General features: G+C 46.7%; 1 protein-coding gene across 3 annotated transcripts in view; it reads right to left on the bottom strand.

The window, feature by feature from the left end:
- LOC138497732 (RING finger protein 151-like) overlaps positions 1-27,310 on the bottom strand; it is a 506,808-nt gene that overhangs the window by 338,965 nt on the left and 140,533 nt on the right. For all 3 annotated transcript variants that reach the window (XM_069621367.1, XM_069621368.1, XM_069621369.1), the window contains exon 3: positions 26,033-26,172. In XM_069621367.1, the coding sequence (XP_069477468.1) occupies positions 26,033-26,172 (140 nt within the window). The remainder of the gene's footprint in view (positions 1-26,032; positions 26,173-27,310) is intronic.

The following is a 27,310-nucleotide window of genomic DNA, read 5'->3' as shown; positions in this document are numbered from 1 at the left end:
CCTACTGGTCATGCCAATATTTGACCAGAGCCTGACCTGCTTTCAAGTTATCACTTGCTTCTGCCATCATGTGTGACATTCTCCTCCGTAGACCTATCACATAGTCAGTCACTCTGACTGGCTTGGGGGAAGGAGCACTCTCCAACCCTTCCTTGATCAGGGCCAATGGACCTCTAACTGGATGATCATAGAGAAGTTCAAATGGACTGTAACCAACTCCATCCCGAGGGACTTCTCCATATGTAAAGAGAAGGCATGGCAGTAGAAGGTCCCACTTTTTCTTAAGGGGTTCCTCTAAAGCACCTTTCATGCTCTTCATAGTATGATTAAACCTATCTACCAGTCCATTTGTCTGTGGATGGTAGGCTGTAGAGAACTTGTAAGTGACACCACAGTTTTTCCACATGGCCTGCATTTAGTGGGACATAAAACTGGATCCCCTGTCGGATATCACTTCCTTAGGAAACCCTACTCTGGTAAAAATATCAAGTAGAGCCTTAGCCACAGCCTGAGCCGTAACAGTTATCATAGGTATGGCTTCTGGGTATCTTGTAGCATGGTCTACTACAACCAGGATAAACCTGTTCCCTGAAGATGTGGGAGGGTCAAGGGGACCGACAATGTCAATTATCACCCTCTCAAAAGGAACTCCCACCACTGGGAGAGGCACCAAGGGTGTCACATTCTTTGCTCCACTCTTGCCAGAGGTTTGGCAAGTGTGACAGCTCGTACAGAATTTGTCAACTTCTGCACCCATCTTAGGCCAGGAGAAGTAGAGAGAGAGCCTTTCCTTGGTCGCCTTGAAACTCAAGTGACCAACCAAAGGTATCTCATGGGCTAACTGTAGGAACTGGAGCCTGCTAGCAAGGGGAACTACAATTATTTTGTAGTCCTCTGGGATTGACTCAGTTGGTTCACTGTAGAAGAGGCCATCTTCCCAGCTTAACCTGTGCTTCCCAACTTCTTGCCCATCAAGGTGGTTAGCAGCCTGTTGTCGAAGACCTTCAAGAGTAGGACACTCTCTCTGTCCTTTGCTTAAGTCTGCCCTGTTGGGTCCACCTTCTGCCAGTAAAGACTGCAGCTTAGGATGGTCAAGAGGGTCAAGTTATCCAACTAAGACAATGTCTTCTTCCAGATCTGACTCTTCAGATGCTGGCTCAACCACACAAGGTTGCACCTCACACTCTGCCTCAGCAGGTGGAGAAGTCACAGGTGTGACTTTGGACAATCTTGGGGATGTCCTTGTGACAATCTTGGGGATGTCCTTGTAGGTAGCACAGTGGTGCTGCCTGCCTTTTTTCTGGAGGTCTTGGGTTTCCCCTTTGCCTCATTCTTCCTAGAAATAGCAGTGAGCAACTCCTGTGGAGTGGGAGTGATAGTTTCCTCTCTCAACTCCTCTGGAGAGCCTCTCAAGGTTCTCTCCGTTGCAGACCTAGTGAGCTCCTGTTTCCTTTTAGTGGGAGGCCTGGGGGGTGCTTGACACAACTCCAAGAGTTTTCAGGTTATTACCCAACAGGACTCTCCCAGGTACTTCACTCTGCACACTAACAGGTATTTTGACAGTCATATCATTACACTGGATGAGAGCTGGTAACTGGGGAAGCATTTGCACAGGGCCTCCAGCTAACTTGGTGAGGCGTTTGGGTGCCTTAGCAATATCCTCCACCTTGAAAAATGATTCATCCACCACAGTTATGCTGGCTCCAGTGTCTCTGGTGGCAGAGGTTTCCCGACCATTCACAAGAACACTATCTTTATAATACTCTTTAGTTATCTGGGATGGAATTATAGACATCTAAATTATGTCGTTCCCATAAGCCCAGGGACACTAAAGAAACACTAGCTGAGACTCTCATGGGTTCATCAGCCAGTAGGTGAAAGTTTCCACTTGCCATAGGTACTTCTTCCTCTGGGGAGAGACAGTGTGGACCCCTGAAGGTTTACCCTTACATCTGGGATCCCCTTTCACATGGTCCGGTGACCCACAAACATAACATTTCCCAAATGTTTTGATGAATGGGGGTTTGTTCTGACCTCCATCTGGTTTGGGTCCAGATGGTGCACTAGCCTGATTTGGTTTCCTGTCACGGCACTTGCTCCCAGACAGGGGAAGAAGACCAACCTGCCCCAGGTACTAGCACCCATGGGGACCTTTAAGGCCCCACAGGACTACCCGAGGGCTTCCTGGACTCAGTCCTGGCGCCGTTGGTGCCAGGCTAATACTGCCCTCTCAAGCTAAACAGTCTGCAGGAGAAGAGGGACCATGTGCAGCCTAGTCTGAGGCATACTGGAGGGACTACTTTACCTGGAACTACATTGCAAGGGTGTGGTTGGAAGGACTATATTTTAGGCTATTTAAACCACACCCTTGGAACAGAACACGCTTTCCGTTATTCTGCACTCCTGCATCGTAACGCTCACTGTGTCTGCAAGCTCCGTCCTGGTCATCGTGATCTGTGCCTGCAAGGGAAGAGAGAGTAGAGAATAGAACAAGACCCTTACCCGAGTCTCCATCTCGATTGTCCGCGAGCTTCCGCATCTGCAGAAATGGAACACCAGGTTAACCGCGCAGAGTAAAGAACCACTTTAAAGACATTGAGCATTGCGCAGCGTGATACTCACCTGAATGCTGTTCGTTCTTGGGATCCAACGAGGCACAGGCACGCGATCGCTGCTCCGGAGCTGCCGCACCTGCTGAATAGAAAAGAAAACATCAGGTGCACTACGCCTCTTTAAAGACATCCAATCTCACGCAGCATAAATACTCAACTGAAGCTGCATTCGCTTGCAGTTTCACAAGTCACCTTCACACGGTCTTTGCTCCGGAGGCACCGCACCTGCAGAATAGAAAAGGCACAGCAGATTAGTTGCACAGAAGAACAATATTGCATGTTTGGACATTATCGCGTTGCGCAGTATAGAAACTTACCTTGGCATTCTACTCACCATTTCCGGAGAGGAGTCGCTTTTCATCCCAAAGGGGAATCTGCAAAGAAAAGGCACAGGAGTGAACTTTTGGCAACTTGAACGCTAAAGCAATCCATACTATCGAGTATTGGCATAAAGACTTACCTCAGAGTACTCGTTGTCTGGAACTCTACAATAAATCTACAGGATCAGTGAAGTTAACTGGATCCCTGAATCTCGACGCACCCCTGCATACAGTCGCAGGATGGAGAGCCCGCCATTCATAACATTAAGGTGAGACATAGTAGAAGGGTGCACAAGGAGGTCACGCGAGGTGGAAGTCGGTCCTCCTCCTTACGGCTAGTTAACATATCATTTTAACATTTTAGGCAAATCTTCCTTTGTGCCAAAAAGACGAAACTGAGTGGGCAGGTGCAGTCATTCATCACTTTGCTACGAGTCACACTGGTGGAGACCGCTGCAGTCCAGCTTCGTTCGGCGCCCCTGTGGAGACCAGGTGAGCATAACAGAACGCAAAGCCTCTACACAAACCTCTACCCGGGCACCATGGAAACCTCAGAGACTGACCAATTAGCCCAGCCACTGGGGGAACTCAGAGCTGAGGTGCATTCAGCTCGACAAGAAACCAATGCTCTAAGAAGAGAACTGATTGTGGCAAAAGAGCGTACGGACAACCTCGCCAGACATCTACTCCAATCCCAAGCTGGCCACACGCCGTTACCTGGATTGGGGCACCAGCCCCAACTCAGTCAAGCAACCCAGTGCAGGTGGTTCTACCGGGAGCAATACCTTTGGCTCCACCAGAACGCTTTGCGGGAGACCCTAAACCGTTCGCAGTTTTTATGAACCAGTGCCGCCTACACTTCCTATGTAGGCCTGGAGCTTTTTCGAATGATCAATCAAAAGTGGCCTTTGTACTGTCATACCTCAGTGGCAGTGCTGCAGATTGGTCTATACCACTAGTTAATCAAGATGACGAGACTTCCAGGGATTTCAGCAGAAAATGGAGAAGTTGTTCGCCCGACATTCCCAAGGCCAAGCTTTAGATAGCGAACTTCTGTCCCTACGCCAAGGGAATAAGGATCTGTTAACTTATATTGCAACCTTCAATAGATTGGTGGTGGAAACCAGCTGGCCCAAAGACAAAAGAACTATGTTATTTCATCGTGAGGTGAGTTAAAAAACGTTTTGGCGCAAGTGGTCAACCCACCTCAAGACTGTGCTGTGTACATTGACCTGGTGGTTCAGCTGGACCACAGAATACAGAACCGGAAGGCTGACCGAGCTAGATTTGAGAATCGGTGTTGGTGCGACCAAGAGACAACATCTCCAAAAGCACAGAAACTTCCGATCCCATGCAAATTGGAGGCGTTCAGGGGCCGTTATCCAAAACAGAAAGAGACAAGAGAAGGCAGCAGCAATTGTGCTTATATTACGGAACAGCTAGCTATTTTTTACGAGACTGTCCTGTGAAACCACCCAAGAAGGCAGTTGGGGTCGCTGACAAGATCGGTGCTGAATCAGAGCCGGAAAACTACCCCGCCCGACAAGCGTAGAGGACCGCTTGTCGAGCGAGAAGAAGGACTCCCAGACCTCGAACCTAGCTTTACCAATGATCCTTATTAGTCACCAGCAACCGTCTTGCATGCATGCGGTCAGAGCTTACATCGACAGCGGAGCCATAGGGAACTATATGGATTGGGAATTGGCTACAAGGATGAATCTTTCTCTTTGCGAAAAGACCACAACTTATTTAGTGACCACCGTTGACGGAACGGAGATCGCTTCTGGTCCTGTAACTCACTCAACGACGGAGATGACACTGTTGGGCCAAGATGGGCATCGAGAAACCATTGTGTTCGACTTAATCAAGGCTCCACAATTCCAAATAATTCTGGGAATGCCGTGGTTAGAAACGCACAATCCTTGCATAAACTAGCGTGATAAGAGAGTGACCTTCTCAGAATGTGCTCATACTTGTTATCCGGAAGAATCCCCGATCAAGAAAATTGCAACAGTCATGAGTCCGACAAATCTGCTACCTCAGGAATACCAGGATTTTCAGGATGTTTTCCAGAAAGACCAAGCTAACACTTAACCACCTCATAGAACATATGATTGCCAGATCGATCTTATACCTGGCGCTCAAATTCCATGCAGTAGAATCTACGCCCTTACTGAACCCGAGGATCTTCATCTAAATCAATACTTAGATCAGTACCTGGCTAACGGCTTCATTCGCGCGTCCAAGTCCCCAGCGGCCTCGCCCTTATTCTTCGTCCCTAAAAAGGAAGGAGATCTAAGAACTTGTATCGACTACCGCGCATTAAACCATGTAACAGTAAAAAACCGGTACCCCCTGCCTTTAATCCCGGAACTTCTGGACCAAGTAAAGGATGCTCGTATTTACACTAAGTTGGATCTCAGAGGGGCGTACCATCTTGTACGAGTCAAAAAGGGGGATGAATGGAAGACCGCCTTCCCTACCAAGTACGGGCTATTTGAATATCAGGTGATGCCCTTTGGGCTTTGTAACACCCCGGCAGCGCTTCAATATTTTATGAACGATGTCCTTCGTGAGCTAATTGATGTCTGTGTCATCGTGTACATTGACGACATCCTGGTGTACTCATCTTCTGAACAAGACCATGTGAAGCACGTTTGTGCTGTACTTGAAAAACTTTGGCAACATAAATTGTATGGCAAATTGGAAAACTGTTTCTTTCACACTACCAAGGTCGAGTTTCTTAGGTTTGTCCTGACCCCATGTGGTGTTCGGATGGATTCGCAGAAAGTAGATGCCATCCTCAAGTGGCCCTCCCCAACTTCAATCAAAGGAGTTCAGAGCATGCTTGGATTTGTGAACTTCTACCACAGATTCATTACAGACTTTCCACGTTTGGTACATCCCATCACATCTTTATTACGGAAGAACAAATGTTTTCAGTGGTCGGATGAAGCAGAAAGGGCCTTCCAAGACCTAAAACGAAAATTCACCTCAGCCCCAGTTTTAAAACATCCACGCCCAGATCTCCCGTACATGGTAGAAACTGATGCTTCCAGTTTGGCAATGGGGGCGGTCCTTTCTCAAAAAGACCCTGAGACAGGTCAACTCCACCCAGTGACCTTTTGGTCACGAAAGTTCTCAGCACCTGAATTAAATTATGCCGTCACTGATAAGGAGCTTCTAGCCATCAAGGCACCATTCAAGGCTTGGCGACACTATCTCCTCGGAGCCAGACACATCATTACGGTAATTACGGATCATAGGAACTTACAATATCTAAAGACGGCCAAGGCCCAGTCATTTCGTCAACTCAGATGGGCGTTATTTTTCGCGGAATACGATTTTGTAATTACCTACCGACCCGGTTGTCGAAAACGGCAAGGCAGATGCTATATCCGCATAGGGATGGAAGAAGCATACTCAAATCCGGACCCAGTGCCCATAATCCCTGGAGGGAGAATTCTGGGGATAACTATCTTGCTGACCCTGGACGACATCCACAAGGACATTTTGCATCACCTCGATTCCACAGCCTTACAAGATTGGTCGAATAAAAGCAAATATCATTCAATCACCAATCATTTACCTTACTTCCAAGGACGCCTTTACTTACCTAGTAAGGAACTGCAGAAACAGGTTATCCCCAATTACCATGAATCCTTAGTAGAAGGCCACCCTGGAATTGCAAAAACCGAAGCCAAGGTCAAGAGAAATTTCTGGTGGCCCACATGAAGATCCCTCCCTCACATCCTGCCTACCTAGACTTTCAGGCGCCTTAAGAAGGGCTTCTTTGAAGAAACCTGTGGAAATACAGCGAACAAAGTAATCATCCCTGGTTTGGCGCGCAGAGAAAAACAAGAGAAAGACTTTAACAAAAAGAAATGGCGAATAAACCCAGCCGGAGCCAAAATAAAATGTATTTGGTCAAGCGGGTTTATGTTCGAGGCTAATATAATAGCATAAAACATTACCATGTTTATATAAGATAATCCCGGTAGAAAAGGTAGGGTAGTTACCACTGCCACCAGCCAAGTCTTAATGTAAAGGGAGCGAAACAATGCTCCAAGAGACACAGACAAAAAGGGATAAGAGTTAACCCTTTCCAATACTCCATGTAAGATGGGGTGTACTGGGTCTGTGGTTTAAAGTGACTAAAATAAAGTTAATGGCAACTTTACCTTTTCTTGGGGACAGTAGTCAGCCCCAGAAAAATTGAGTCAGGGGGAAGTCTAAAAGACAACCCCATGTCACTGTACTGAAGGTGCTGTGTAACACACATGAAAAATATGAGGCCCTGGAGTAGGTGAGGCTCCAGTGCTCAAGACCACAAAAATGTAGAAATACACACAGCAAAACACCTGGTAAGAGTGGGAAAAAGCCTCACACTCTTACCAGGTGAAAAAAATAAACCCTGGAAATCCAGCAAAGCTGCTGAGGGACCCATTAGGTAAGGGAAATCAGCCATTTATGAAAATTCACCCTAACACCCTCCCATCATATGGCTGTGTAAGTGTTTCCCATTTCAACCGCACAGTGCCAGAATGCCATAAAAATCTACAGATTACACTATAACTCCCTCCCAGGCCATAGTGGGACGTTCAAAAACAGATATAGGAGTTTGGGGAGTATGGACATTTTCAGGAGTGCTATTCTGCCGGCGATTGTAATGGGTAGGTGGGTTCAGCATGCAAGCTTAGTACATAATTCAGACCCTCCAGTTTATAGCGATTTTGCGATCCCGCAAAATGCTGTGAAAACGGCTGTTTTGCGCAAAATGCTGCAAAAATGGCAGTTCAGCACAAAATGCTGCAAAAAACGGGAGTTTTGTGCAAAAACTACTTTTTAAAAAAAATAAAAATGTAATCTGTAAAAAATACTGTTAAAAAAAATACTCAGGGTGGCAGGTTCTCAAAACTTTTTTTTACGCTAAAAATGAAATGTGCTAATACATCTCATCACTTGTGCCCAAAAAAAGAGCAGCCCAATCCACAAGGGACACCGAATGGGCACATTTCATATTTGCGCCCATTCAGATGGCCTTTTTCACCTCCTTGAGCAAACCAGGGGGTGTTTCTGCCAATTCAAAAGCGCATCCCACATTTCCAAGCAAAATGCACTTTTAAAAGTGCAGAAATTGTAGGCAACCCTATGCGCACTGGATGTGGGGGTGCCACTGCATGACAAGGTCTTTCCTGACCATGTCATGCATTTCTTTTAAAGGTATGAACCACTGCTGTGTCGCTTGCATTTCAGTTCCTCAAACCGGATAAAAATATGTTTTTTGGGCCGCATTTTACAGTGGCAGGACCCCGAAGGGCCTGTCCCTGTGAAAGGCGCTGGGAGCTTGCAGAACACTGTCGGGCGAGCGCTTCTATTTAAGGTACTACCCATTTTGACCCACAAAAATCGATTGAATGGTACATTTTGACCTATTTCCGCCAGGACCATTCAATCAATTTTTATAAATACCGAACATGTGTTGCGGGGGTTTCACCCGCTCCCCATGTACAGTATTTGTGGGCTTGGGGATTGCAGGGGTGTCCCCAGCTTCCTCAAAATTGGTGGCAGGTAACTGGAAAAAAAAGAAAATGACTACAAAGGGACCCTGCTAAGTCGGATCCGACCCCCGTTAGAGAGACGGATCCGACACCGCCGGTTTGCAGGGGAAGCGGCAGCGACCAAGCAGTTAAGTAGGGGAGCGAGCGAGTGGGTGGTGGTGAAAGGTACATTTTGGGTTGTTTGGCTGAAGTGCAAATCAATTTGTGGCGAAATTGACTACGGTCAATTCCGCCACAAATAATTACACTTCGGTCAAACAATCCAGAACCCTATTCAAGGCAGCTGGCAAGCGCACAATTTGCGCTACAGCTCAAGCCAGTGGAAATACGCCGGTGCCCTGCTCATTTCCAAAAATGGGTTGCCTAAAAATAGCATATCCTCAGCTCTATTTTTAAATGCCCCATTTTTTGAGGATCTAGGTCAAAATCTACATTTAAAAAAAATACTTTCACACTATGAGAGGGAAAGGAGAGAGAGGGAGAGAGGGATGGGTGAGATGTAAAGTGATAGGCAAGAAAGCAGAGGGAGAGCAGTGGGTCAGAGGAGGAAGCAGTGCACAAGAGAGCAGAGGAAGCAGTGATGCAGTGGGACAGAATTCTGAGAGCGAGCAGAGGTACAGAAAGTAGAGGGAGCGTGTGGTCAGTGAGCCAGAAAGCAGAGAGGAAGCGGTTGGCCGTAAAGAGGCAGCGAGATGCAGATTGTAAAAAAGGATGAGGGAAGAGTGCGATAGAATGGGAGAAAGGATGCAAGATGCAGAAGCAGCACAAAAGAATGAAGGGCTGTATATTGCGGGAGGAATTAAGAGTGTAAGGTGTGGTTTGGGAGTATGATTTGGAGTGGGGCTGGGGAGTGCAAATTGTGACTTGACAGTGACATAGCACGTGAGTATTTGTATGACAGAGAGGTTCAGGAATGCAAGTTGTGATGGGGAGTTGGTGAGATGTGTGATGTGTGTTGGTGAGAGTTGTGTGGTTGTTTGGGGGTTTGGAGAACGTAGAAGGGGAATATTTTCAGCATTACAACTGATAATCAAGAATTTAGTTAATACTATTGAATAGGCATGCACATTAAACTAAAAATGTAGCCAAATCAACCACTGTTCTGCCAAGCCAGAGACATCTGGGACTCTTCCTATTAGATTAATACAAAAGATACATAATAATGATACCCTGGCTCTCTTGTAGCCTTGCACTCTGCCTCTTTCCTGCAATGTGGAAATCTTACACCCTCCAGTTAATAAAAAATGTCCTGCAAAAAGCCCGCAATAAAGATTTGTGCCGCAATATTTACCATTTCATGCCGCAAAATTTGGCATTTCACGCCGCAAAATCCTTGAAGGTCTGATAATTGCATCATATACGTTGTGTAGTCGTGGTTGTGTAACGCGAGACGGTTGTGTGCGACTGTCACCCATAAATACCGAATAGTTTCAGGAGCCCATCTGAAGCCGTGGAAATCTTGAGGATGGTTAGTGTCAGTGAGGGGGAAGAGCTCTGATTTGGAGCAGTTTACACGGAGGCCCGATAGTTCCCCAAAGTACGAGATGTCTTGCATAATAGGCGCCAAGTATTTCTGTGGGCCGCAGACGTACAGTAAAGGGTTATCCCTGTAGAGCGAGATTATTTGTGAGTCTCTCACCATTCTGACCCCCCGGTGCCTGTTTCGTAGTCGTATCATATATGCCAGAGGTTCGATGACAATAGCAAATATCAGAGGAGACAGGGGGCAACCCTGGCTAGTGCCTCTGTTGATCATGAACTATAGAGAGAGCAGGCCATTAGCACATACCATGGCCACTGGTGATGCATGAAGGAGGGAGAGAGCATCTAGGAATCCGTGGCCGAAGCTGCACCCCGATAATACAGCATACATGAATCGCCAGGAGACAGAGTCGAATGCCTTTTGGATATCTATGGTAGCAGCTACAGCCTGGACCCCGGTTTCTATTTGTGCTAGGACGTTAAACAGGTGTCGTAGATTTAGTGCTGTGGACCTGCCCGGGATAAAACCGGATTGATCTGGATGAATGATGTGTGGCATGGCTGACTTCAGTCGAGTAGCAAGTATTGTGGCAAACACTTTCACATTAGTGTTAATTAGGGAGAGGGGGGGCGGTAGGATCTGCATTGGTCAGCAGGTTTCTCTGGTTTCAGTAGGACCATGATGACCGCCTCTAACATGGTGGGTGGGAGCAACCCAGTCTTGAGCGACTCCTGCCACACTTGTAAAAGATAGGGGGCAAGGATCTCGTTGTAATGTTTATATAATTTGACGGTGAGGCCATCAGATCCGAGAGCTTTCCAGGAAGGTAAATGGTCGATAGCTTGGGTGAGATCATAGAGGGAAACTGGGAGGTCTAGCTGAGCTTTAGTGTCCTGGAAGAGTTAACTTAGTGGGAGAGTATTAAGAAACAAGTCCATCTCCTCTATTGTGCATGAGTCTTTATTTTTGTAGAGGTCAGTGTAAACGTTTGTGAATACCCTGTGAATACCCTGTTAATGGCAGCAGGAGTGGGTTCATGGTTGCCGGAAGCATCAGTAGAGATACATCCGCAGCCATTTTCTTGACAGGCAATGCGAGCCAGTAATTTGCCTGGTCTGTCGCCCTCCTCATATCTTCTAGCTGCCGTTGGGACGTCGAAGAAATGTACTTCACGGTCTGCACTAATTCTGAAGGAGTCAATGGCCTCTTTGATTTGGGTTAGGGTGGCCGAAGGGAGATCCGCCGTCAGTCCCTGCTTCAGTTCCCTAAACTTATCTTCGCACTGTCGAATATTATGCCTTATTGTTTTAAGGACACTGAACTCAGAGGCCAGTGCTATTCCTCTAATATAGACCTTAAATGTTTCCCACAATGTACCGGGTGAAGAAATGGATCCCTCATTCTCTTCAAAGAACAGACGTACATGTTTATCAATATTGGACGCAAATACAGCATCCTGTAGTGCTAGAGACTTAAATCTCCAGGTGTTGCGATGCCTAGAAAGTGACAGTAATGTCAGAGAGATGACGACTGGTGAGTGATCTGAGTAGGTGCGTGGTAACATACACGTTTCCACAACGCCTCCGAGGAGCGTCTCTGAGATGAGCTACAATTCGATGCGGGAGGAGGAGTCATGGACAGAGGAATAGAAAGAGTAGGATTGTTTCTCTGCATGTAATGTCCTCCAAGCATCTACCAGCTTCAGTGACTGCATGCCCTCCTTGAAAATGGTAGCTGCACGTGTAAGTACTCTCTGTGCGTGGGTGGATCTTTCACAGCATGGGTCCAGGATAGTATTAAAGTCTCCAACCCATAGTATAGGGACCAGTGGATACCATTCAAGCTCATCAATTATTTCATTGTAGAATTGGGGGTCTTCGAGATTGGGGCTGTATACTTTCATCCATATCAACCCTCTACCTGCTAGAGAACCATACACCAGAATGTATCCGCCCAAAGGGTCTACTTTTGTATATTTACACTGGAATGGGAGGGATTTGTGCACCAGGGTCATTACCCCTCTAGATTGTGAGGAGTAAGATGTATAAAAGCGATGTGCGACCCAGTTTTTAGAGAACCCCTCGCAGGTTGCAGCAAGGGCATGGGTCTCCTGCAGGAACAGGATTTTAGCCTTATGTCTGTCCACGTAAAGGTGTATCCTATGCAGTTTAAGGGGGTTGCCCAAGCACCGTACATTCCAACTAAGGAGGGTTAGATCCCCCATCATGGTATGACACTAGTAATGGCTTCACCCACAAGGGTTTGAACTGACCCGCAAGCCAACTCAGTGTTTCATTAGGTGCCCATATCTTACTTATCTGGGTGTATGATGTGTACCAAGCGTTTTTGTTTTTTTATTGAACAACCCCAACTCTCCCCCTCACCACCCACCCACACAGCCCGAGATGAGGTGATGTAGCCCCGTATAGAACACCCACAACAATAAACGCAACCTTGCATTGGGAGGCTGATGCACGGGCCAACCAGGGCCATCATTAGACTTCGATACAGTAGAAATAAGGATATGTACCAACAGGGTATCCCACCGTGCATCTCGAAATAGCAGAATAATTACCACCACCTCACCACACCGAAGTGAGGAAGTTGCTTTCAAAAGGTTTGAGAGGTGGAGTAATAGGAGAATAAGGTGATAGCTTCGGCTACTCAGGGAGATCCCTGCGAGAGTGCTAGGTTGAGAGTGGACAACCAACATGGAAAGGTACAAGAATTGAGTTTCGCCCCAGTCTAGGGTGTTGGCACTGACTCATCCAGAAACTTCATAGCATCGTCAGGTACAGTGAAGAAGAAAGTTTTGTTACTCCATTCGACCTGCAGTTTGGCGGGGTATTGCATAGCATACTTTATGTTGTTTTTGTAACGCTCACCTGATTCCCGTAGAGGCGCCGGTCTTGACTGGGCGTATACCGTATCTTCAAAGGTGATGTGTAACACACGGCTGGCTCTTTGGGCTGGACCTCTGTGCACTGTATGTTTGACTCGAAGGGTAAGATGTCTGCAGATAGAAAATATGGGATTAAGGAACTGGGTTATTGAATGTCTCTCTCTTCTTCCCTTTCTCTTCTCCTGTAGAACCCCAAAGGTTAACGCTCTCACCTTAGGTAAGGGAACGCTGTGCTCTCCATCTGCCTCGGGGCAGGGTGCTGTAACCAGTTTCTTCACTGGATAAGGGGAGCAGGCCTCTTGACTTCAGAGGACTGCTGTCCGTCGTTTACTGCACGAACGGTAAGTTTTGAGTAATTCTAATGTCTTTAAAGTCTTTAGTAATGATGTTTCTTGTTTTGCAGGGTTCCGGCGATGGCGGATGACGGGCTGAAGTGAGTTGAAGATGGAGCCCGTGTGATGAATAGAAGCGCCTGGAAGCACGTAAGTAAGCGCTTGTTGCCTGCTTCACGATGCGCTCTAACTGTCTTTTTATTTTGCAGGTACAAGTTCGGAGCGGCTGCAGGGTGCCGGAATACCCACTGGGTTAGATGTGGAAAGGAGTAATGGCACATGAGTATTAAAGTTCCCCAATGTCTTTAAACGCACCTTGTTTTGTCTTTCAGATGCGGGATGCAGCGCCGAAGGCCTCCGGAGCGTGCGAAGAGTTGGTAAGCTTTTGTCTTTCAGATGCCGGAATGCAGTGTGAAGACCTCCGGAGCGCACGAAGAGTAGGTAAGCCTTTGTCTTTCAGATGCCGGAATGCAGCGCGAGGCGTTGGTGACAGCCGATGGACCAGGTAAGTGAAGAGCTGTCACTGAAGACCGTAATGCTAACCTGTTCTTTCTTGTCTTTATAGGTGTTGCTGAAGACTGGATTCAGGATGGTAAGCCTTTTTCCTTAGGCCCAGGATCAGATGCAGAAGACACGATGAGCGTTCTGCTGCAGAGGATGCAGAATAACGCAAAGCAAGATTCATCCATCGGGTGTGGTTTAAATAGCCTCCTGTAGTGCTTAGGTGTCTCCTTCCACAGCCACGCCTAGGTAAGAAAAGAGTTCCTGCCTACCAGAAGAGTTCCAGTGTTCTGAATCTAGGGAGTGGCTCCTGCCCCACCCAACAGGAAAAGTAGTTCCAAACAGAAGAGGATCAGAGGCTCAACTGGCAGGCAAGTAAGCAGCATGGTCTGCTGCAGGTAAGTCCACCCAAGCATTATGAGCCCGGCGCTTCCAGCGATGGGACGGGGCATATTTATGAGCCTGGTGCCACTGGCGCCAGGACTGGGTCCAAAAGTACCCAATTGGGACTGGTTGGCACTCGGAACCTGGGTTATGGATCTGCTTCCAAGGGAGTTGGGAAAATCCTGACCTTTTGGAAGCAGAGATCATGACAATACCCCCCCTCAAGGCCCCTCCCAAACCGGGCTTCTCCGGGGGTTTTGGCTTGTCAGGAAATGTTCGGTGAAATCTTTTGATTAGGCGAGGAGCGTGGACATATTCAGCAGGTTCCCAGGATCTCTCTTGGGGGCCGTAGCCTTTCCAGTCAATTAGGTAAAATAGTTTAGATTTGGAGATCTTGGAGTCCAGAATGCTTTTGACTTCAAAATCGAGTTCTCCATCAACTAGGATAGGTTTTGGAGATTTAGTTAGTCGGGTTTGAGGTTGCACGGGTTTTAATAGAGAGACGTGGAAGACCGGATGTATCTTCATGTGCGGGGGCAAGTCCAACTTGACCGCTACTGGGTTTACTATGGTAGTGATGGAATAGGGACCAAGGTATCTTGGGTTGAATGTGCGTGGCCCTTTTAGAGGTAGATATTTGGTGGATAACCAGACTTGATCCCCTACTTGATATTGAGGGGCTTCCTTCCGATGTTGATCTGCTCCTTTCTTGTATTGTTCTTTAGCCCTTTGAAGGTGAGAAACAGCTTCCTTAAAGGCTTGGGTGATTGTAGAATGCAGGTAGTCTACTGCTGGTGTTTCAAGATCTTGGAGGGGATCCAACTCCGAGGTTCGAGGGTGACTGCCGTACAAAAGAAAAAACGGGGTTTTCCCAGTTCCCGAATGGACAGAGTTATTGTAGGCATATTCAGCTATCCAAAGGATGTCTTTCCAAGTTTTTTCAGTTTGTTGCAGTATAGCGTAAATACTGTTCCAGAGTTTGATTGGTCCTCTCGGTTTGGCCGTCGGTCTGAGGGTGGTGACTGGTCGATAGTCTCACATCAATTTGAGCTGACCGACAGCAACTTCGCCAAAAATGAGAAATAAATTGACTACCTCGATCCGAAATTAGAACCGAAGGAAAACCGTGCAGTCGGACGATGTTTTCGAGAAATTCTCGGGCCAGAGTTGCTGCTGTTGGCAAGCCTTTGAGCGGAATGAAATGCGCCATCTTGGAGAATAAGTCCACGATTACTAGAATCGTATTGTATCCGGAGCATGGAGGTAGATCGGTGATGAAGTCCATAGAAAGCGTATGCCAAGGGCGAGGTGGGATGTCAATAGGGCGTAAGAGGCCTGCTGGTCTTTCCTTTTGACTCTTGTTTTGGGCGCATACTCCACAGGACATTATAAAGTCTCTGATATCTTTTTTCCAAGACGGCCACCAGAAGTAGCGCTTGATCTTTTCTGAGGTCTTGGCCATACCGGGATGTCCTTCCATTAAAGAATCGTGATAACAAGAGATTACTTTTTTCTGTAAATCTTGCTGGGTAGGTATAATCGTTCTTGGAAATACAATAAGTTGTCCTTTACTGCAAAGTCCTTTCCCTGCAGATGCCAATTCTGTATGTCTGCTGGAGTTACAAGTTGCCTGGCTTTATCCTTAACTTCCTCTATGGATTCTGTGGCGATTACACCCAGAATTCTTTGTTCGGGAATGATTGGTACAGGTTTAGGGTTGATCAAGTGTTCTTCCACTCCCATCCGAGAAAGGGCATCAGCTTTACCGTTTTTTGTACCAGGTCGATAGGTAATTATGAAGTCAAACTCGGCAAAGAATAATGCCCAACGGAGTTGTATAGAGGATTGGGCTTTTACGGTTTTCAAATATTGCAGGTTTCGGTGATCCGTAATCACAGTAACGGTGTGTCGGGCCCCCAGCAGATAATGCCGCCAAGCCTTAAAGGCAGACTTGATAGCCAGAAGTTCCTTGTCAGTAATCGTGTAATTGATTTCAGGAGGCGAGAATTTGCGGGACCAAAATGCCACGGGATGCAACTGATTGGTTACCGGGTCCTTTTGTGATAGAACTGCCCCCATGGCAAGGCTTGAAGCATCAGTTTCCACGATGTAGGGGAGTTCGGGGCGAGGGTGTTTTAAGATTGGTGCAGAGATAAATTTAGTCTTCAAATCCTGGAAAGCTTGTTCCGCCTCGGTAGACCATTCAAAACGTTTGTTTTTCTTTAACAAGGCAGTGATGGGCTGGACTATTCGAGAGAATTCGGGGATAAACCTGCGGTAAAAGTTAGCGAAGCCTAACATGCTTTGCACACCTTTTACGGAGGATGGTGATGGCCATTTGAGAACTGCATCGACCTTCTTTGAATCCATACGCACTCCGCCAGGTGATAATATGAATCCCAAGAATTCAACTTCAGTCACGTTGAAAACACATTTTTCCAACTTAGCGAAAAGTTTGTGTTGACGCAATCTTTCAAGGACCATTTTCACGTGTTTCCGATGTTCAGATTCCGATGAAGAATAAACGAGGATGTCGTCAATGTAAACAACAACACACATATCTATGAGCTCTCTGAGGACATCGTTCATAAAATATTGAAAGGCGGCCGGGGCATTGCAAAGTCCGAAGGGCATGACCTGATATTCAAATAGCCCATACTTGGTGCGGAAGGCCGTCTTCCATTCATCGCCCTCTTTTACTCGTACCAAGTGGTAAGCTCCTCTAAGATCCAGCTTTGTATATATGCATGCTTTTCTGACTTGGTCCAGGAGTTCAGGAATCAAAGGTAACGGATATCTATTCTTAACGGTGATCTGGTTCAGGGAGCGATAATCTATACAAGTTCTAAGGTCTCCTTCCTTTTTTGGAACGAAGAACAAAGCTGAAGAAGCAGGGGACTTGGAAGGACGAAAAAACCCATTTGCCAGGTATTGATCCAGGTATTGTCGAAGGTGAAGGTTCTCAGGCTCGGTGAGGGCATAAATTCTACTACAAGGAGGAGTAGATCCAGGTATCAGGTCTATCTGGCAGTCATAAGACCTATGAGGCGGTAGAGAGTTAGCCTGATCCTTCCGGAAAACATCTTGGTATTCTAGGTATTCGGGAGGTAACTGGGGAGTCTCTGAAGAAATTGCTGCCAGTGCAACACCAGGTGGAGGGTGACAAGTAGAGACACATTCTGGAAACAGGACCGTTCTTGCTCGCCAATCGATCAGAGGATTGTGTTTCTCTAACCAAGGTATTCCTAGAATAATCTGAAACTGAGGGGCCTTGATCACATCGAACACGATCTTCTCATGGTGTCCATCTTGACTTACTAGCGTCACCTCTTGAGTGGTATGCGTTACTGGCCCGGAGGCTATCTCCGTACCATCCACCGTAGTAATGACGTCCTTTACAGCCTTGGGACAAAGAGTTAGATTCATCCTCAAAACCATTTCATGATCCACATAATTGCCGATGTCACCGCTGTCGACGTAAGCTTCAATTGCATGTAATCGATCCGGATTATCAGGGCTAATGAGGACCATAGGTATCACGAAATGCGAGGTCACGGAACTGGTTTTCACGCTCGGCAAGAGGACCTCTATTCTTGTCGGGCGAGGTCGTTTCCCTGCTCAGAGTTTGTAACTTTGGTAACTGCAGCTCCTACTGCCTTCTTGGCAGGTTTCACCGGACAGTCTCGAAGAAAGTGCCCTGAGTTTCCGCAATAGAGGCATAATTGCAACTGTTTTCTCCTTTCCCGCTCCTTTTGTGTTAGAGGACCTTTCAGACCCCCTATTTGCATGGGTTCCCCGGAGTCTACTCCTTTGGAAGGAGTTGGTGGTTTGGAAAATACTCGAGCATCAAACTTGGAACGATCGGCCTTCTTGTTCTGCAGTCTGTGATCTATTTGAACGACTAAGTCTATATAGTCCGAACAATCTTGTGGGGGATTCACTACTTGGGCTAACACATCTTTGAGCTCTCCACGTAGACCTCTATAAAACAGCGCAATCCTTTTGTCCTCAGGCCATTGAGTTTCCACTATCAGTCTGTTGAAAGACGCAATATAAGCCAAAAGGTCTTGATTACCTTGTCGCAACGAAAGAAGCTCATTGTCCAAGGCCTGCCCCTGTGAATGTCTTGCGAACAGTTTTTCCATACTGAGCTGAAAAGCTTGAAAATCCTGGAGGACCGGATCATCTTGATTTACTAGAGGGATCGACCAGTCTGCCGCATTGCCACTAAGGTACGAAAGCACGAAAGCTACTTTAGCTTCATCAGTTGAAAAGGCTGCTGGCCGGCATAAGAAATGCAACCGGCACTGATTGATAAATACTGCAAACCTCTTTGGGTCACCAGAAAATCGTTCGGGCGGAGCCAGAGGTACATTCCCAGGTAGGTTGATCTGCACTGGATTCATAGAGGATGTAGAAGGAAGATTTCCCCCAGATGCGGGTAACGGGGTCTGTCCGGCTTGTGACTGTAGCAATTGTCTAGCGAGATCATCTGTTCGCTCCTTGGAAATAATCAGTTCCCTTCTTAGAGCGTTCGTTTCCTGACGGGCTGCATGCACTTCTGCCCTTAGTTCCCCAAGTAACTGGGCTAGCTGGTTGGTATCCGAGGTTTCCATAGCGCCTGGACGGGAGTTTTGTGGTAGGCTTTGCGTTCTGTAACGCTCACCTGATTCCCGTAGAGGCGCCGGTCTTGACTGGGCGTATACCGTATCTTCAAAGGTGATGTGTAACACACGGCTGGCTCTTTGGGCTGGACCTCTGTGCACTGCATGTTTGACTCGAAGGGTAAGATGTCTGCAGATAGAAAATATGGGATTAAGGAACTGGGTTATTGAATGTCTCTCTCTTCTTCCCTTTCTCTTCTCCTGTAGAACCCCAAAGGTTAACGCTCTCACCTTAGGTAAGTGAACGCTGTGCTCTCCATCTGCCTCGGGGCAGGGTGCTGTAACCAGTTTCTTCACTGGATAAGGGGAGCAGGCCTCTTGACTTCAGAGGACTGCTGTCCGTCGTTTACTGCACGAACGGTAAGTTTTGAGTAATTCTAATGTCTTTAAAGTCTTTAGTAATGATGTTTCTTGTTTTGCAGGGTTCCGGCGATGGCGGATGACGGGCTGAAGTGAGTTGAAGATGGAGCCCGTGTGATGAATAGAAGCGCCTGGAAGCACGTAAGTAAGCGCTTGTTGCCTGCTTCACGATGCGCTCTAACTGTCTTTTTATTTTGCAGGTACAAGTTCGGAGCGGCTGCAGGGTGCCGGAATACCCACTGGGTTAGATGTGGAAAGGAGTAATGGCACGTGAGTATTAAAGTTCCCCAATGTCTTTAAACGCACCTTGTTTTGTCTTTCAGATGCGGGATGCAGCGCCGAAGGCCTCCGGAGCGTGCGAAGAGTTGGTAAGCTTTTGTCTTTCAGATGCCGGAATGCAGTGTGAAGACCTCCGGAGCGCACGAAGAGTAGGTAAGCCTTTGTCTTTCAGATGCCGGAATGCAGCGCGAGGCGTTGGTGACAGCCGATGGACCAGGTAAGTGAAGAGCTGTCACTGAAGACCGTAATGCTAACCTGTTCTTTCTTGTCTTTATAGGTGTTGCTGAAGACTGGATTCAGGAAGGTAAGCCTTTTTCCTTAGGCCCAGGATCAGATGCAGAAGACACGATGAGCGTTCTGCTGCAGAGGATGCAGAATAACGCAAAGCAAGATTCATCCATCGGGTGTGGTTTAAATAGCCTCCTGTAGTGCATAGGTGTCTCCTTCCACAGCCACGCCTAGGTAAGAAAAGAGTTCCTGCTTTCCAGAAGAGTTCCAGTGTTCTGAATCTAGGGAGTGGCTCCTGCCCCACCCAACAGGAAAAGTAGTTCCAAACAGAAGAGGATCAGAGGCTCAACTGGCAGGCAAGTAAGCAGCATGGTCTGCTGCAGGTAAGTCCACCCAAGCATTATGAGCCCGGCGCTTCCAGCGCTGGGACTGGGCATATTTATGAGCCTGGTGCCACTGGCGCCAGGACTGGGTCCAAAAGGTCCCAATTGGGACTGGTTGGCACTCGGAACCTGGGTTATGGATCTGCTTCCAAGGGAGTTGGGAAAGCCCTGACCTTTTGGAAGCAGAGATCATGACAGTTTTCGCATAGCCGTCTCTTCACCACTAGGAAAGTCTTCCTCTCCTGCTGAACGGCCACTGAGATGTCCGGGTAGATATGTATCCTGGAGGATCCCAGCATAAGGTTGCTCTGCTCCCCAGCTGCTCGAAGAATTGCATCTCGATCATGGTAATTGAGTATATGAGCAATGTTAGCCGACGTGGGGGCTCTGGGCTTGGGTTTAGGAGCGAGTGATCTGTGAGCTTGTTCGACGCAAATTGTGGGGACAATGAAGGGTTTCCTAGAAGCTGTAATAGGGTGGATTCAATCCATTGTTTGAGGGAGGATTCAGAGTTGCTCTCCGGGACGAATGTTGTTGCGGGGGGGGGACGCGATTCCGGATCATCATTCTTTTTCTCCACCTGGAGTACCCGCCTGGAGAGTGTAGCTAGTTCAGCTCTCATGGTTGACATGTCATCTTCCACCATTCTTCGTGGAGGCCTTCGCCTCGGCCTCCTTCAGATGTAGATCTGTTTTATCAATACATGTTTTGATGGAATCAATGGTGCTGGTCATGTTGTCCAGCTTACTGTCTACCTTAGCGAATCCCTCTTGCATACACACCATCATCCGCTGTGTCTCGGTAAGCTCCATCTCAATAGGTTCTGGTTCCGTATCAGCTGGCATCCCGTCGAAAGGTGAGGGTTTAGGAGTCGATTTGGTATAGTGGCTCATCGAGCGCTGGTTTTTGGACTCCCCCTTGGTCATCATGTGCAGAAGGAAGGTGATGCACTGAAGGTAGCAAGCGGTCAGTGAGACTCTACAGCGCAAATGTGTGTCAAGCACTGTGGTTCGTGGGCCAGGCAGGAGCCAGTGAGGATGTAGGGGAGTAGGACAGTAGACCCCCGGAACAGGCACCAGACAATGTTGTCAGTGGCTGCAATCAGTGCCAGGTGGTCAGCCCGGCCCACCCGCGGTCGGCGGCGGTCAGCCAAATGTGCGGCAACCCAGGATGTTCGAGGCCCTGACAGGGTTTGGCCACCGAAGTGTGTTCAATTTGTGCAGGAACTAGGATGGGTGGTCTGAGGTTCAACATTGCTCCAGTATAGTTGCAGGCAAGGGTACTTGGCCTGTCAGCAGGGGTTTAGGGCCAATGCTACTGAAGTGATCACAGAGTGGTTCACCCTTTTACAGCAGTGACGCGGCCTCCCTGCAGTCCGATGCTGTTGAAGTGGTCTGAGAAGGACAGAGGGTATGGCAGTAAATCACAGGCAGCAGCGTAGCATAGTCTCTCTGGGAAAGGGCTATGGCATCATAAGACTACAGCAATCTCGCTCCAACTGCACGGCAGGAGAGGCAGGAAAGGGCGTCCCGCGCAGGGCCTCACCTCTGGTGTAAACAGTTGTCCTTACTCTTTCCGCGGGCGGTCCGGGCTGAGTGCATGATGGGTGGAGGCGAGAGGAAGAGTGGGTCGGGTACACCGCACCTAGGCGGGGAGTGTACACCGCACCTAGGCGGGGAGTCCACCAACCCTCCGGCCCCCTGAGGTATGCTTCGACTAAGCTCCGGCCCGCACCCGTGGCTCCGACAGCACAGGCAGAGCAGGATCTCTGGTGTTTGCCGTCCCTCACTCGCCGCCTGAATCACGGTGGTCCACTCCGAGGCACACAGCGCCCCAGAAATGGCAGGAGAGGATCTCCTGGCAACACAAGATCTTAAGAATACTCCGGGCTCAAACCTGCAGTGCGGGCGCCAACAGCGCAGGCAGCCGAGCCAAGCAGGGTCTCCGGCGTTCGCCATCCCTCATTTGCCACCCGAACCACGGCGGTCTGTTCACAGGCACCCGGCGCCCTAGAAATGCAGGTTCAATCAGAAGCCCAGGGTATTGGGATTGCTCCGGCAGTCCACCGGTGTAACAGCAGCTGCTGGAAGAGGATATACCCGTCTTCAAATGGCACTGGGAGCGGGAGTTCTAGGAGAGAGTCACCATCTTTGACGCCGTGCACCAGCACCCCCCTTTTTGCCATTTTATTAACTGTACACTTATTGTAGGATTTTCTTTAACTTTTGTAATGTCACTTCCAGGGATGTTTCTATTGCCATATTGACGAAGAACCTGAGGTACCTAGTGTTAACTGTCCGGGCCCCGAGTTTGCGAGGGCCTTTAATGAGGGTCCCGGGACATTACCACCTGATATGGCACAGGTGCCTCGTCATTATAGCCATTAGCACCCATGTAGTTTAATACGCAGGTGCTAATGGTGTTTCATTCACACAAAAGAAAAAATGACTTATCTTTCGATGCTGTGCATCGTCGTAGTTTTCAAGTCGGTTTTTCATGGAAAACGGATTTGGGTGACTACGACGCTGCGCAGCACTGAAAGGGACCTTTCTGTTTTTTTATTCAACACTCTTAGGACTTGCGTAGGAAACTACACAGGTGCTAAGAGGTAAGGGTGAGTGCAGAAGGGAAAAAGAAGCACGGAAGAGACACTGACCAGTAGCACTCAGGCTGCTTGAAACGCAGGCTTATACCAGATAATCCAGCCTGCGTTCTGAGCATCATTTTAGGGTGCTAATAGGGTAAACGGTCATATGGTGAGGTTTTCCAGGCCAAAGATCACGTGATGTCACTTGCTGCAATGCCATTGGGTCCATGCTATCACTTCAGCTACGCCTGACATTTTGGTGAATTGACGTCACCCTTTTTGTCCCTGTGTTTTTTCCTCAAATATGCCTGTTTTGCTACAGATGGTTTTAGATCAGCGTCCAAAGGTTGCCTCTAATGCCCAGTGGATCCTTACTGATTTTCAGTATTAATTTACTGCTAATATGGAATTCTACATCTTGTGAAGTGGTGTAAATAGTACATTGAATGGTTTCATCTCAAATTTCAGGAACCCACAATACATACATTCATATACAGACCTCACATTCATACAGCAGTCATTTCAGCAATTAATTTAAGGAATATCAAAGATTCTTTTAATTGATTGCTGAAATAGTGGGTAAACCCTTTATCAAACTGCCCTCCATTTTGAAACAAGAGTGGTTCATTGCGTTACAAAGATTGTAATTGTATATTAATTGATTAATATATATGATATCTGTGGAATTTAGTTTATTATATAAGTTGTTGCCGTCAGCGACTATCAAATAGTGTCAACGTATGTGGATGATATCCTCCTTTACCTCAATAACCCTAGAGTGAACCTTCCCTCCATTCGGGAAGTGGTGGCCAATTGTGATAAATTGTCGGGTATCCAGATAAATTTCGCTAGATCGTATCCGTTTCCCTTGAGAGGGCTGGACAATTGTGAGAAACTGCCAGTGGAAATGCTGCCGCTGTGCTGGGTGAAGGCTTCCTTTAAATATTTGGAAATAGGGATATATCATGAGCCACAAGATAAATAACGTGGATAGAATAGTGCAGTCGCTGGCGCTTCAGAGACAATTGCCCCTTTCCTTTCTGGGTAGAGTTGTGCTGGTAAAAATTGTTCTTCTGCCCCGTATGTTGTACTACTACAGTGTGGCGTTTCAGGTTCCCCCTTAGCCATTTTGTGCTGCTGCATAGCTCAGTCAGAGATTGGTTATGGGCAAATTCTAGGAGGAGGGTGGCTCTGCAAACGTTACACACGCCCTGGGTAAAGGAAGTACTTTGACGGATTTTGAACTCCATTTTCTTGCCAAGCAATTGCAATTTGTGGCACAACGGTTAGCTGATCAACTGAATGCAGAGATGTGCTTCATTCCATCTTTAATCAGGCTGTATTCCATGAAAACAATTATTTGTGTGTAGTTTAAAAGGGCTGCACTCGGTTAGATTTGGGGTTGGTGATAAGGAATAGTGTTGGAAACAGGCACCAAAAAACCTTACTCGCCCAATATTCCATTCACGCATGTCATACAAAGGATGGATGTAAGCGTGAGGCCAAGGACCAAGATTAAAAGATGGGAGGAAAATGGAATAGCAGTATGGGGGGGCGGATGTTTTTAAAAATGGAACATTGCAGCCTTTCAGTGACCTAAAAGGCAGATATGATCGGCCAACGGGTCTGTTTTTAACTTATGCAGGGGTGACGAATATTGGTAGAACGCAATGGCCATCTTTGCCTTCTGAACAGAGACGGATGAACTGATGAACTGCTGTCCACGCTTTATAGCGTAAGAAACTGAAGAGCAGGGAAACCTACTCTCTGGATTTAGGAGCTACAAATGTTTTGGGGACACAATTTACAAAAGTAGAAAAGTTATTTATTTAATTATTAAGAATATTGAGTAAATCAAGAACAAATCAAAAGACCTTAATTCAATGCAGGAAAACGAAAATAATATTTTATAAAAAATTAATACTCACATTCATACTGGCCAATGTGCCACGTCTAAACAAGCATATCCATATCTGTATACAAACACGCTGTTAAATGACTAATTGTAAAACGATCACATAATTATTGATAATTTTTTGAAAAGTTATATTTTCTCTCCTGGAATGGATATTAATTCATTTTGGTTGTCTCATTTACAGGCATTTTAACAGGACCTTTATAGCATAACAGATGAATCTGAGGCAATATTGCACTTGACCAGGACATGACTGTTTTATTGAGTAAGGGGGATCTTCTGATTAAAGATAGCTGAGAGACAGATTTAAACTTCTAAATTAACAAGGATACCTGGAAGAGAGTGCCATTTTACCCAAAACAGGTTTCGCGGAATGCCAGTGTCAAACTGTCACAGTATAATCTAGTTCACAGGGTTTATCTGAACCCTGTGCGGATTGCTGCAATATTTCCAAATCAAACCACAAGAGAAGGAAGGGTTGTCCCAGGTCTTCTGCGATTGCACGGTGGTGCAGGTGTTCTAGACGGCTATTTATACAAAGTTACATGATATGACCAGAAGAACCTATTTGTACCTGCCGCAGTTATGCCTGTTGGGAATGTATCCTTGCTAGGGCCCGAAATCCTTCAGTCATGAATTAAAACGTGTACATCTACCATATGTGTTGGCGAAACGCGGCATTGCCCTGGCATGAAAATCTAAGGCGGGTCCTAAGATAGTGAAGTGGCTTTCAGACCTAACGAGATGGTCGTTGGCTGAGACTGCAGTATGTGGTTATAGATGAGATTGTTTTCTGGAAAGGTGTTTTCCTGTACACAATGGTGGGGTTCTTTATTGTCTGAGGTGACCTCAGTGATCTGTGGAATTAGGCATTACTGGTTTGGTGACGGGTGGGATGGGTGATAGTTCAGGACCGACAATTGTAGGGTGGGAACTGAATGGTTTTCAGTTGTGCAGATGCTACGCGTATATGGGAGGATTGATTGTGTACCACCGACTGGCGTTATGTTGAAATTTAAATAACTAATAAGGTTTTTGCTATTGGACCATTGACTGCTTTATGGATGTTCTACATCTCTATCTTCTTGTGATCATTTGAAGATAATGTGATTAATATTAAGTAATTGAAAATTTCAGAGAAACCATTGATAAACATTTTCCTGAGATCGATTGTCTTTTTAATAGATCAGCTATCACGGTAAATTGTAATGTATCTGTTAAGAGGAGTTGAGAAATAAATATACTTGGACTTTTTCTAGGGAGCTTACTTTTATATATTCTTTGGATGGGCAGTGGTACCCAAATTAATGTTATAGATTGCTGTTTTGTGTGTTCACAGTAGAGTCTTCCAGAATAAAGCCAACTGTTTCTGGCTCTTTGCAATTATGCTTTCATAATTCCCTTGTTTTTAACACTGTGTGCACACAGTGTCAAGCATACTGAAATCCTACATATACTTTAAAAGAAAGAGGCTCCAAAAGGCATATTATATGAGGGTACACCTGTGTAGCTTAAACTCACCAGAATTAGAGCAAGAAATCCGACTGTATTCACATTCTCGCTCATGTCGGTCTATAGATTCTAAAGAACATATCATTTCACAGCCATCCTCCCTATTTCTGCACTGGATCTGAAGTCGATTGAGATCATTGCGCATATACCTATGAACAGACAAAACAAAACATGACATGCATGACTTAATTGTATGTGAGTATATATCTACTTTCAATGATTATGAAGGTTTTATTTTGACATTTTCTTCAAATATTCTGTCTCAGTTCAGAGGACTGGGGGCCTTTTCAACCAAAGTTCTGTCATTGTGTACTTGTTTACATGCTCCATTTTGGACTATGGGAACAAACTCTACTTTGGATTACCTTTATCAAATATCAACAGACAAAGTGATTAAAACACAAGAATCCAGCTCCTCCTAAATCAGTGTGAACTTAACCACATATCCTCCTGCCCTCACTTCTCCCCACTGCCTGCCTTCAAACCTTACTGGCCATTTTCCGCCTCCTCCTTACTACATGAAATCATTCCTTGAAATAAGACCTGATCTTCTGTAGGGGGCACAGCTGGCCCCTTGCAGAATGTCCACTTACACACATTGGCACAAATATAATGATCACTGCATACTTTTTGTTCTATTACCACACCAAAGAGGAGAGCACTGTGTGTGCTACCTGGGGCAGTTGCTACACACAGTTCACTACTTGGAAGAGAAATCATCGGCCTGCATACTGCTCAGATTTTGGCCTAATTCACAAGGAGCCCTATTCCAAGGAAACAATGAAGACAATGACATTTTTGGTGCTCTTAAATGTGGCCTCTGAAAGCCATCTGAAAGGTTTGTGATGGGCAATGAGCCCATGCAGTACACTGATTCTCCCAGTAATGAAACCAGGTAGAGATCCACTTATTATTTTGTTTAGGAGGAGAGGGCTCTGCATTCAATGTTTTTATCCACTTTCCCACTAATTCCAGACCCTGCAACAATTCTCTCATGTATTCCTGAAGCCTGATAACCCTTTCCTAGCTATCCTGTGCTACCTGAGGCTGGCGGTCTGAGTCCCAATTACACCAGGCTCCTCCATCTGGCCGCGGGTCCTTCTATGGGCTCCTCCTCCATGCAGCAGGTCACATGACTGGAGTAATGTGACCAATCACTTCAGGACAGGATTTATTCGCTCCATCCGGAGCCTGCTAATACTTACCCTGACGTCTTGTTTTGCCTGAGGCTGGTGGTCTGAGCCTACATTACACCGGGCTCCTCCATCTGACCACCTCCAACTGAGT

Source organism: Ambystoma mexicanum, chromosome 5q, assembly GCF_040938575.1.
Source record: "Ambystoma mexicanum isolate Mex_15411 chromosome 5q, UKY_AmexF1_1, whole genome shotgun sequence".
Classification (NCBI taxonomy): domain Eukaryota; kingdom Metazoa; phylum Chordata; class Amphibia; order Caudata; family Ambystomatidae; genus Ambystoma; species Ambystoma mexicanum.
Note: the sequence above shows the minus strand (reverse complement) of the source record. Positions and strands in the feature narration are given on the sequence as shown.